This window comes from Dromiciops gliroides, chromosome 1 (assembly GCF_019393635.1).
Source record: "Dromiciops gliroides isolate mDroGli1 chromosome 1, mDroGli1.pri, whole genome shotgun sequence".
Lineage (NCBI taxonomy): Eukaryota > Metazoa > Chordata > Mammalia > Microbiotheria > Microbiotheriidae > Dromiciops > Dromiciops gliroides.
This window is the reverse complement of record NC_057861.1, coordinates 634859144-634871351: the sequence shown is the minus strand read 5'-3', so window position 1 is coordinate 634871351 and position 12208 is coordinate 634859144. Positions and strand designations below refer to the sequence as shown.

General features: G+C 39.7%; 1 protein-coding gene across 1 annotated transcript in view; it reads right to left on the bottom strand.

The window, feature by feature from the left end:
• Window positions 1-12208, bottom strand: part of GTF3C1 (general transcription factor IIIC subunit 1) — a 125207-nt gene that overhangs the window by 60419 nt on the left and 52580 nt on the right. The window contains exons 8-10 of the mRNA XM_043976649.1: window positions 6054-6169; window positions 4703-5003; window positions 657-868 (exon numbers count right to left, since the gene is read on the bottom strand). Coding sequence (XP_043832584.1) covers window positions 657-868; window positions 4703-5003; window positions 6054-6169 — 629 coding nt within the window. The remainder of the gene's footprint in view (window positions 1-656; window positions 869-4702; window positions 5004-6053; window positions 6170-12208) is intronic.

Here is a 12208-nt window from a genome sequence, read left to right as displayed (position 1 = left end):
AGATCTGGGTTCAAATCATACCTGTATGACCACAGAGGGGCAAGTCACTGAATCTCTATACCTCAGTTACCCTACCACGAAAATGAGAGGCCTCAGAGAAACTTTCAACTCTATATGTATCAGATTTATGTAAGCAGATAATTCTGCTCTAACTTGTGAAAAAATTTCTTATGAGGATAGAGCTGATAAACTCCACAGGTGATGGGAGAGTCTGTCCCCACAGGCAAACCAACAATCCATTGCAACAAATATTTGTTAAGCAACAAAGAGGAAATAAGATTTAGTCTCTGCCCTTGTGGAGATTTCAAACTGGACACAAAAGGAGTGCACATGTGAGGGGGTGACAGAATCTCTAGGAAAAGGTAAGAATATCCAGGTATAAGATGCTATTCAATGTTTAGAATTTTATATCTTCATCCAAGCAGATGAAATCAACTACAAATGGGCAAAGAGTAGCAAGGGATAGATATAAATATAGATGGGTGAAAAGAGTAACATCTTGTACCTCCTCCATCACTTTTCCCATATGAATAAAAGCATCATGACACAGGCCCTCTGAAAAAATGGTACAAAACTAAAGAAGTCTCATTTGTGAAAGACTATGTGTTAAGTATATCAAAGGCCAAATAAACCAGAGGCCAACAGCCAAAACTCACCTTTGGGTTTTCAAGTTTAACCTCTTCGATCACAGCCACATCACCATCTTCATCTGTGGAGTGGGTACCAAATGAGATGTTGGCCTCAGAGCCTTTGGAGGTCTCTAAAATACTGTCAACAAAGACCCCTGAACTTTCATCGATCTCATCAGTGGTTCCTAGGGAAAATGATTTCTTCTTTGTTGAATGTTGGTTTAGGAACCTCCATCCAGCTACAAGAAAACGATCAAGAGTGGTCATATAAGTCAGTAAGTAAGCACAAATGCCTACGATATGCCAGGTGCTAAGCACAGGAGTACAAAGAAAAACAAAAGACAGTCCCTGTCCTCAAGGAGTTCAGTCTACTGGTGGAGACAACATGTATGCAACTATGGACAAAATAGTTATATACAGAATAAAAGGGAGATAATCAACAGAGGGAAGGCAGTAGAATTAGGAGGGGCTGGGAAAGACTTCCTGTACATGGCAGGATTTTGGCAGGCACTTGAAGGAGGCCAGGGAAGCCAGGAGGCAGAGGTGAAGCATGAGAACATTCCAAGCATGGGGACAGCGAGTGAAAACACCTGGGGCTGGGAGATGAAGAGTCTTATGTGAGGAACAGCAAGGAGACCAAGGCTGCTGGACCAAAGAGTACACAGGGAGTGGGGTGCTAAGGTATAAAGAATCTGGAAAGGTAGGAAGGAGCCAGGTTACGAAGGTCTTTGAATGCTGAACAGATATTGATATTTGATCCAGGAGATGATACAGGGTGGAGAGGGTGAACACAATTCGAGCTGTGCTTTAGGAAGACTCGTCTGACAGCCGAATGGAAGATGGACGACCAACCTGAAGGCTGCTGCAATAGTCCAGTGATGAAAGGCTGAGCACCTACCCCAGGATGGTAGAAGTGTCAGAGGAGAAAAGGGGGGCGAAGTGTGTGTGTGAGAGATGTTATGAAGGTACAACTGAAAGAGCTGGAAGGCCATGGCAGAGCAAGAGAGTGAGAAATTAAGGGCAACACCTAGTGTCCTGAGCCTGGGTGACTGGGAGGATGGCAGCATCCTCAACAATAACAAGGAAGTTGGGAAGAGAGGAGGGGTTGGGGGAAAGATAGTGACAATCACTTAAAAAAAAATTTTTTTTTTGGTGGGGCAATGGGGGTTAAGTGATTTGCCCAGGGTCACACAGCTAGTAAGTGTCAAGTGTCTGAGGCTGGATTTGAACTCAGGTCCTCCAGAATCCAGGGCTAGTGCTTTATCTACTGTGCCACCTAATTGCCCCCGACAATCACTTTAACAAGAAAACCAGCGGAGGCCAAGACTAACTCAGGGGACTAGTGGTGAGCATAGACCTTTCTTTTTTTTTTTGCTTGTTTGACTAATTTCAAAGTGCATTAGCAGCGTTAGCTCTCACTTCTTAAAGACCCTATGGGCAGATTACCTGCTGTCTAGGGGAGGGGGGAGGGAGGGGAGGGAGGGAGGGAGAAAAATCTGAAATTGTAAAGCATGTATAAACAAAAGTTGAGAACTATCTTTACATGTAACGGAAAAAATAAAATATCTCAAAAAAAAAGACCCTATGGGTGGCTGACTGCCAAATGCAGGAAGACGGATTTGGGTAAAACCTAGAAAACCTCATGACTGAGTATCTGAATGGAGATTGTAGAATCCCCATTCCCTTATACTATTTTAAAACTATATAAAGACCAGAAACAAATATTTCAGACAGCAATAAGGCAACATAAAATAAGAGTCACAGGACTTATAATGTCCTTCAGCCCAGGCATTCCATTACATAGGATTTTAGGTTAAAAATATAGAAAGAAAGAAAAAAAGGGAACTGAATGTACAAAAACATTCATGACCATCCTATTTTTAATAGCTAAGTATTGGAAGCATCCTGTGTGTCCAGCAATTGGAGGATGGTTGAATAAAATGTGGTGTTGGTACAATAGAAAATTATAGCGCTATAAAAAAAGGGATAAACACCAGGCATGCAGAAAATAGAGAAAGACAAATATAAGGTGATATGGAGTGAGAGCATGAGAGACAGAGACATGAAGGTAAAGAAACGGAAGGCAAGGCCAAGGGTGTCAGAACTGCAGATGCACCTGGAAGGGAACAGAGAACAAAGGCATTCTTTTTTTTTGGCCTGGTTCTACTTTGTTTAATGTTGAGGGTTTTATGTAAGATTTTGTTCCTTATTTTTTATATTTATTTCATGGATTGTCCTCTCCCTCCTCATTTCCACGTCCTGGATTCCTGGGCTTCCTTCAAGTCTCAAATAAAACCCCACCTTCTTCAAGAAGTCTGTCCTGTTCCCTCTCAATAGAAGTGTATCTCCCCTGAGATTACCTCCATTTTGTCCTCTCTATATCTTGTTTGCACATAGTTGTCGGCCTGTTTCCTTTCCCATTAGAGTGTGAGTTCCTTGAGGGCAGGCGCTGTTTCTGCTTTTCTTTACATTCCCAGTGCTCAGCACAGTGCCTGACACATAACAGGTGCTGAACCTCTAATAAAACTGAGCAGTTCTGAACATTTTTGTACAGTTGAGTTCCATTTTTCCTTCCTATGACATTTTTAGGCTAAATCCTAGCAGCAGAACACCTGGGCTGAAAGGCCAAGGAAGGCTAAAGGGCCTTCCAAGCAAAGGCTTGGATGGACAGGATGCCCTGTTGTGACGCTGCTGTAGTGATGATGATGGCAATGAGGCTGAGAATCTATTATGCAGCGGTGATCACGGTGGTCATAACCTTTGTTCTGAGTCCAGGTTTGTGCTTGTAGGTGTGGAAGGCCCCTCCACAATGCAGGCTGGCAGCTCTCTTGTACTGTGTGGGGCACTGAGAGGGGAAGTGACCTGTCAGCAGTCGTGCTGTGTGTGCCGGAGTCAGGATGTAAATTTAGGCCACCCTGACTCCAAGAGTGGGCCTCAGTTCCCTCTGCCTCGCTGCCTCTCAGTCAGGGCGGCTGAAATTGATTGAAGGCTTTAGTTACCAAAAGGCTTTCCCCTATTACCATCTGACTTTCACAACAGCTTTGTGAGACAGTTAGTGCAAATGCTATTATCCCCATTTTGTACATGATGAAACTGAGGTTCAGAGAAGCTAAGCTTCCAACTGCTAGGAATCTAACTTACAAATATAGAAAGGAAAAAACTTAAATTTATAAAGATACTTGCAGCTGTTCTATTTTTAATAGCCAAGTATTGGAAGTAGCCTATGTGCCTGACTATTGGAGGATGGCTGAATAAAATATGGTGCGTTGGCGCAATAGAAAATTATAGTGCCATAAAAAGAGGATAAATACCATGCATGCAGAAAATGTATTTGCTATTCTGCTCATAGAATGGGGCAGTGACGAGGCTCAGTTGATGGAGCACCAGCCCTTGAGTCAGGAAGAGCAGTGTTCAAATCCAGCCTCAGATACTAAGTAGCTTTGGTATCCTGGGCAAGTCACTTAACCTTTATTTGCCTTAGTTTTCTCATATGTAAAATGGGAATAATACCCTACCTCCCAGGATTGTGTGAGGATCTAATGAGGTAACAATTATAAAGCATTTAGCACAGTGCCTGGAACATAGTAAGCACTATATAAATGTTAGTTACTGTTGTTAGAGTAAAGATTCCAAGCTAGGAATCAGTGTGTTAGAGTAGAAGAACACTAGACTTTAAGTGAGAGGAATGAGGTTCTACGACAGGCCCTCCAATTTCCTGGTCATTTAACTCTGGGCAAGGCACTTCTGCTCCTGTACCATGGGTCCCCCAGCCACACGTGATATCACGTCATATACACTCTAGGGTCCCTCAGGTCTCTTGCACATCTACCATTCCACAAGTTTATACGGCTTTGGATGCCAGGTCCAATGTTTCTTCCTCTAAATATAGTGATGGCGAGGAAGCTATTGGACTTCCAGTTTAGGACCGAATTTTAAATAAGATCTCTAAAACCAACAACACAAAGCAAAGAGGGAATGATGGGTAGGTCCCTCCTTTCTAAATAAGGGAGTTTATGGGCAACATTTCCTAAAGACACCCTGACTATTTACCCTTTGTAGGAACTTGTGCTTACCCTTTGTTGGGGTTGAATGCTTGGGACTGAATTTTGACCCTGATCCCATTTCACCCTGGGATGTTCTTTCTCTTCTTTTGGTGCTGCCGGTGTTCTCTTCCTCACTGTCAGATTCAGTGTGGAAGGTATCTTCTCCTTCAGGTACAACAGATTCTTCAGGCACTGGAGCCAAGTTAACCATGGTGAGGTGCTCACTTCGTGCCTTTTCTCTCTCATATTGGCGGCTTAAATCACTTTCTTCTGCAAAAACATGGGAAATATACTTTGTTGTCCGTTGTCGACCTTCATCTTCCATGAAACCCTGAAGAGATCAGATTAGGTTAATCATACTGGGTAACTGAGGATATAGAGGTGGCGTTTTTTCAGTGAGTCAAACCATGGTTAGTGACTAAAGGGTGGTAATTCCAAAGTATTATTTTCCCCCAATGGGAGATGAAAAATCACGATGTTTGGAGTAAGAAGACTTGGTTTCAAATTCTATATGTCTGACCTCGGACAGGTTACTTGCCCTCTCTGGAATTGGATTTTCTCTTCAGTAAAATGTGGGAGATGGACTAGATGCTCTAAACTTTCTTTCCAGCTCTAAATTTTATGATATGTTGGCACCATTTAACAAATTGCGCCAATTTCCCCACGTTAGGGATGAGAAATGCAAAACAACAATCATTCAGCAATCTGAAAACAAGCCAGTTGATTCTTGGTTATCCCCAGTGATGAAAGGCATGGACAGCTCAAGTAACTGAACCCCAAAGAATGGCAAATCCTGGCTTTATCCAAAAATTTCAGCCTTTTCCCTAACCCGACTGTTTTCCAGGAACATCCAGCAGAAAGAATGGATTTGGGTTTCATCTCTTTCTATTCCATACATCAGTGGGTTGTTTGACAGGCAGTAAATTGACCAAAAGGCTGACAACCAGAGGGTAAAAAGACAAAGTATCTGAACAATCCACAAATTGGCCACTAGCCTCTAAATAACAGAACTGGCTTAATCATGCTCAGTAATGGCAACCTACATTTATATAGCACTTTAAATTTGTCAGAGGGCTTTCTGCACAATAACCTTGTGAGATAGGTAGGGCAAGTGTAAAGCCCCATATGAGAGATGAGAAAAACAGGCTCATTTTAGAGATTAAGTAATCTGCCTGTGGCTACATACCTAGAAATTATCAGAACCAGGACTCTAACTTTAAGATTTTCTGAAGACAAGTCTAGGGCTCTTCCCACTTCCAACAACATGGTCCTAACTAGTTTTCTGGCTCAATTATGTGTGTGTGTGTGTTTCATCTCTATATTTATATACTATCTAGAGGCAAACCAAATCACTCAATACGAGGTGATGTCACCATGTTACCTTGACCACTTTGTATCTCTCCAGCAGACGACATAGCATCCTTGCTTCCAATTTCCCCACATTCATAGCCATCCGCACCTCAGCCTGGGAAATTCCCTTGGTGCCTCTGCTTTCAACTGTTTGGAACAAGAAGATAATATTCATTCATTGGACAAAACTTTACTTAGGGCCTATTAAGTCTAGGGCATTGTGCTAAATGATGGGGGAAATAAAGATAAATGAACACTACAAAAACAATATGTGTTGACCTGCAGAAGTCACCAAGGGGTAAGGTTATTTTTCTTCTGGAAAACAGTACAGATTTTTCAAGGCAGTAGAATCCCCTAATGCAATCAAATCTGTGAGATGCTGCCATCTCTTTTAAGTTAAAGTACTGTACCCAATACTAAGAAATCAAATGCTGATTGTCCAGATACATTGCCCTGTATTCATTAAGATTTCCTCAGAGACTTCATAGAATTTCAGATTGGAAGGAATCTCAGAGTCCATTTAGTCCAAGTGAAAACCATATGATTTCTTCCTGGTGCTCTCTTAGCAGGACTTCTCCTGCAGATCAAGTATGAAGGCTGGAAGGGAGAGGATGTTTGCTACTTCCTGAGAAAGGCATAATCACTGAGCTGCAATGGAGAGGGCAGGGAACATAGTGCCATGAGACCTGAATTTGCTTTCTAGCTCTGCAATTTTAGAATGATCACGTCTTGAGGGCAGGGCCTGTTTTTGCCTTTCTTGTCTTCTCTGTGTTTAGCATAATACCTGGCACATAATCAGCACCTAATGAATGTTTGGTGACTTCATTGGAAGCAGTTTAACCTCCCTGAGCCTTGGTTTCTTAAGATTTAAAAGGGTAGGGCAGAAGAGGAAAATGACAAATACTGGATGGGATGTAGGAAAATGAGACATTAATGCACTGTTGGTGGAGTTGTGAACTGATTCAACCACTCTGTAGAGCAATTTGGAAGTATGCCCAAAGGGCTATAAAACCATGCATATTCTTTGACCTAGCAATACCACTGCTAGGTTTGTATCCAAAACAAGATTTAAAAAAAAAAAAAAGGAAAAGGACCTATATGGACAAAAATATTTATAGCAGCTCTTTTCTGGTAGCAAAGAATTGGGGATTGAGGGGATGCCTATCAAATGGGGAGTGGCTGAACAAATTGTGGTATGTGATTATGATGGAATACTATTGTGCTATAAGAAATGATGAGCAGAATGCTCACAGAAAAACCTGGAAAGACTTACATGAGCTGATACAAAGTGAATTGTATAGTGTAACAAAGTAACAGCAATACTGTAAATTAACTGTGAATGACTTGGTTATTCTCAGTAATACAACGATCCAAGAGAACTCTGAAGGACTTGTGATGAAAAATGCTATCCACCCCCGGAGAAAGAACTGATGGTGTCTGAATACAGTTTTGAAGCATATATATATATTTTTTACTTTCTTTATTCTTCTTGGGTTTTTTTTAGTATATGTTTTCTTTTACAACATGACTAATATGAAAATGTTTTGCATGACTACACATATATAACCTATATTGAATTACTGACTTCTTAACGTGGGAGGAGAGAGGGAGGGAGATAATTTGGAACTCAAAAGTTTAAAAAATGAATATTAAAAATTGTTTTTACATGTAATTGGGGGAAAATAAAATACTAAATTTAAAAAAAATTTGAAAAGATGTAAAAGGGGATCAATCAACAAGCATTTATTAAGTACCTTCTCTATGTTAGGCAATGGTGATACAAATACAAAGAATGAAACAATCCTTACTGTCAACTAAGGTAATACTTGTAGTAACTACCTCACAGATTTGTACTGAAGTTCAAAAGAGTTAATGTATATAAAGTTTTATAATTATAGAACATATGCACCTTCAGCTTCTGTAAAACGAGGGTAACAACAATGTTTCCCTCATAGGATTATGATGAGGATCAAGTCAAATGAAAAGCATTTTGCAAACCTCAAAGTGCTTTATAAACGTGACTATTGATAACCTGTAGATTTAGAGTCAAGAAGACCTGAGTTTGAATCCTGCCCTCAGATACTAGCTATGTGACTCTGGGCAAATTGCTTAACCTCTCTAAGCCTCAGTTTCCTCATCTGTAAAATGGGGACAGTATTATCAGTACCTTTCTCAAAGAGTTATTGTAAAGCTCAAATGAGATATGTAAAGTGGCTGACAAACCTTCAAGCATTGTATAATGAATGAACAAATGCATGAAAAAGCATTTATTAATTGCTTACTAAGTGCAAAGTACTGTGCTAAGCTTCAGGGATAAAGCCTGAAAAGTACAACAGTCTCTGCTCTCAAGGAGCTCACACTCAATACTGGAAGACAAGACATAAAGGAGATTTCAGCTGCAGTGCAGATGTAGGCCCAACTATTCTTTAGAGTACAGGAGTAAGGTGGATGGGAATGCAGCTTCTTTAATGGCATTTCTAGTAATAAAACCCTATTTGTTTCTGAGGTTAAACCATTTGATGGTGCCAGCATCTTTAGTGTCCAGAACGTTTTCCCCTGGGTGTTCAGGGGCTGTAGAGAAGGTAAGGACTTTAGCTATTATTATGGATGTCTTTTCCTATCAAAAGATGCCTGAGGTGAATTAGGATCATAGATTTTTGGGGGAATGAGTATTAGAAATCTAGTCCAGCCCTCTCATTTTACAGATAAAGAAACTGAGGTCCATAGAGATTCATAATCTGTCCAAGGTCACAGAGGTCATAAGTGGCAGGGTCAAGGTTCAAACCCAGGACTGATTAAATTTGGGATTAATATTTTTCATACCAAAACCTGAGAGGTTGTATTTTTCTCCCCTTCCCAGAAATTAAGCTAAAATCCCTCCATCCTAATATTAAAATAGACAATATAAAAATGCACACTGTGGCTCCTATCTCTTTACTGTCTCAAACTGGGTAAGACTAATACACTTCATATAAATCTAATTATTAGCAAAGAAAATTGATGCTTTCATGCATAACAAAGTAGTAATTATGGAATGAGTATGCAATTTCACAGCCCCCTTCATTCCTGCTTTTAAAAGCTAAATCCAGGCTTGCCTCCACACTAATCTCCTTAACATTTTCAATTTCTCTCTTTTTAGCCTCTTCATGTTCCTATTTTTACTAGTTAAAAAAAAATCTTCATTTGACCCTGCTACCCCTCTATTTCTTTTTCTCTTATAGCCAAACACTTCAAACAAGTGGACTCCACACATCACTTCCAAAACCTCACAGTATCTTTAACTCCCTATAGGCATGCTTTACACATAGTCAGTACTCAGCAAATCTTAGTTGAATGAATGAATGAATGAATGAAAAAAATGACTGCACCTGGCTTCCATTCCCATCTCAGTCACTGAAATAGCCAGTCATCTATTACCTAACCAACTTCAAGAGTTACCTAAAGACTCACTTAGGACTTGTCTTACAGAACAATGGTCACTTCCTAGTAGACACTCAACAAATAACTTAATGAAGGCTTCCTTCCATAACTTCTGTTTCTTACTTAACCTGTTTGCTTTGGTCAATGGTGTTTATTACTATTCTCCTAGACCCTTAGGTCAAAATCTTCTCTACTAGGCAACAAGTTCTGTTGGCTTTGTCAGTTCTTCCTTTGACATGTTCCTTCTCCATTTCTACTACTCTAATCAATGCCTTAATTACTGTATAGCTTTATACTGCAATAACCTAATTAGTCTCCTTGACTTTAAGTATTTCTTTTCTTCATTCCATCTTACAAATACCACCAGCTGAATCTTTCTAAAATGCAACTTCATCATGTCCCATCCTTGTTTAAGCACCTAACCCCTCCCTCCATCCCACACTACTAAGTACTTACTTGGTGCTTAATAAATGCTTGCTGATTAAGACCTCAGATGATTCAATTCCAAATCCCCTAAGCTGACATGTAACCACTCCCAACAACTTGGCCCTGTGCTTGCAATACAATCCAATAACAGCAGCTCCTATTTATATGGTTCTCCAGTTTGCAAAGCTCTTTACTCCCAACATCTCATCCACTATGTACTTCAAGAATTACTCCCCCCATTTTACAGGTTGTGATTGCTTTAAACAATCTAGGATCCAAATCCACATCTTCTATCTCCAAGTTTAGTGAGGCTTCTACTGCCATGGAACCATTTTTATCCCTCATTATTCATCACAAAGATTCTCTACTCCAATAAGAACAGTTTTTTGGGTGGGTGGGTGGGGCAATGAGGGTTAAGTGACTTGCCCAAGGTCACACAGCTAGTAAGTGTCAAGTGTCTGAGACCATATTTGAACTCAGGTCCTCCTGAATCCAGGGCCGGTACTTTTATCTACTGTGCCACCTAGCTGCCCCCAACAATATTTTTTTTTAAACCATTCCCATGTCATATGAATTCCTGCTTCCATACTCCTGCTTATGATTTTTTTTTTCAGTCAAAAATGTCCTCCCCATCTTTGAACTTCCATAATAGAGCCAATCAAGACCCAATCCCTTCCTGATGGACTGCCTGGTTAACTCCATCCCATAATGATATTTCCTTTCTCTTAATTCCCACAGTAATGATTGTCTATACTATGCAATCTTCCATTAGATTGTCTACTATTGTTCATTATTTCACGAATACAATTCAACTTTCCAATAATTCATGAGCTCCAAGGATAATGGTAGTATTTTCTATTACTTTTCTATCATCTCAGTGGCTAGCACAATGCTGCTGAATCAATATAATAGAAATAGAATTATTGATTAAACTTGAAGGAAAGTGGGAAGCAGAGCTGGATGTCTGTGGTAAAGGTCTAATAGTCAAGCACTTAATTCTTTGCATGAAACTTCATGTCATTTTTGTCTGGTAAGAAAATTCAGAATGAATGTCCCAGGATCATTGAACAAATACAAAGAAAAAAGACCATTTAGTATATCGAAAAAGTCATTGCTCTCAGGTGCTAGTCCTCACTTTGTCACTAAGTAGGTGTATGACCTTGGACAAGTCACTTTAGTTCTTGGAGCTCAATTTCCTTATCTGTAAAATCAGGGGATTGTGATAATGAAGAATATTTCTCACCTTTATGCTGACAAGTGATAGAGAGGGGCTCAGAATGAGATGTACATTTTCACATATGGCTAATGGGTGGATCTGTGGGTTGTTTTTTTTGCAAAACTATATTGGGAAGGGACTCTTTTTGGGGTAGGTGTTGAGAAGGAATAGTGATACTGATACTAAAAAGGAAGAAAAGATAAAAAAAGAGTGTCAATGAATAATTTCAAAAAATAAGTGGGAGAAAGAAGAATGTTTAGACAAGCCAGGCAATGCTTGAACTATCAACACTGTTATATGTTAAGCCTGAAATACACAAAACCCCCAAAATGTACACAGTGGAGATTACTGGGTCTTTTTCGGGTTTCTTTTATTTATTTATTTTTTTTTTGGTAAAGGGAAATATCCATATTTGCTGTTATTTGTTGAGATCATAATAAAAAAAAGGAAAATTTAAAAACATAAAATAAACTAAGGGGATAGAACTAACCAACAGCTATGCCAGAAAAGGCTGTTTAAACTCATAACTGACAATGCATAATACATTGCTTTAAGGTTTATTCATTTCATCCTTGAACAACAAATAAGAAGGTCAACTTTAGAGTGGTGTGTGAACTGTGAAGGGGAAAAGAGTTCATCCTAAATGCTTTCTCATTCTATTTAGGATAGCTGAGCAAGTAAATAAAGCACTTTCCCAGTACAAAACAATGTTCTCCCAACTTGACCTTCCCCAAGGAAGCTCAATGTTGGTAAGAGAAATTAAATCAGTTTTCTTTAATACTCACTGACCCTTTAATGCTACTCCCTCTGGAAAAGCCACAGGTAGATAGCTGTTTATGAGGTTCACTTTTCTCTCTCATTTGTCTTTTTTTATATTTAGGAAATATTACAAAGTTTCCAAACCTACCTCCCCCCAGTGATACCATGGAAAAGCCCAATTACAGCTATGCAGCATTCCTTTGACCACAGAGCCTTGTGAGGCTCCCAACAGCAGAGAAGAAGAAGTATTTAGGCTACAGCTATCCTAAAGGTCCTTCCTGTGACTAAGAATCCCAATTTCTTCTACATGGACAAAACACTTTAAAGTTAAGCTAGTTCAGAAGCACGTATTAGAAGCATATAAT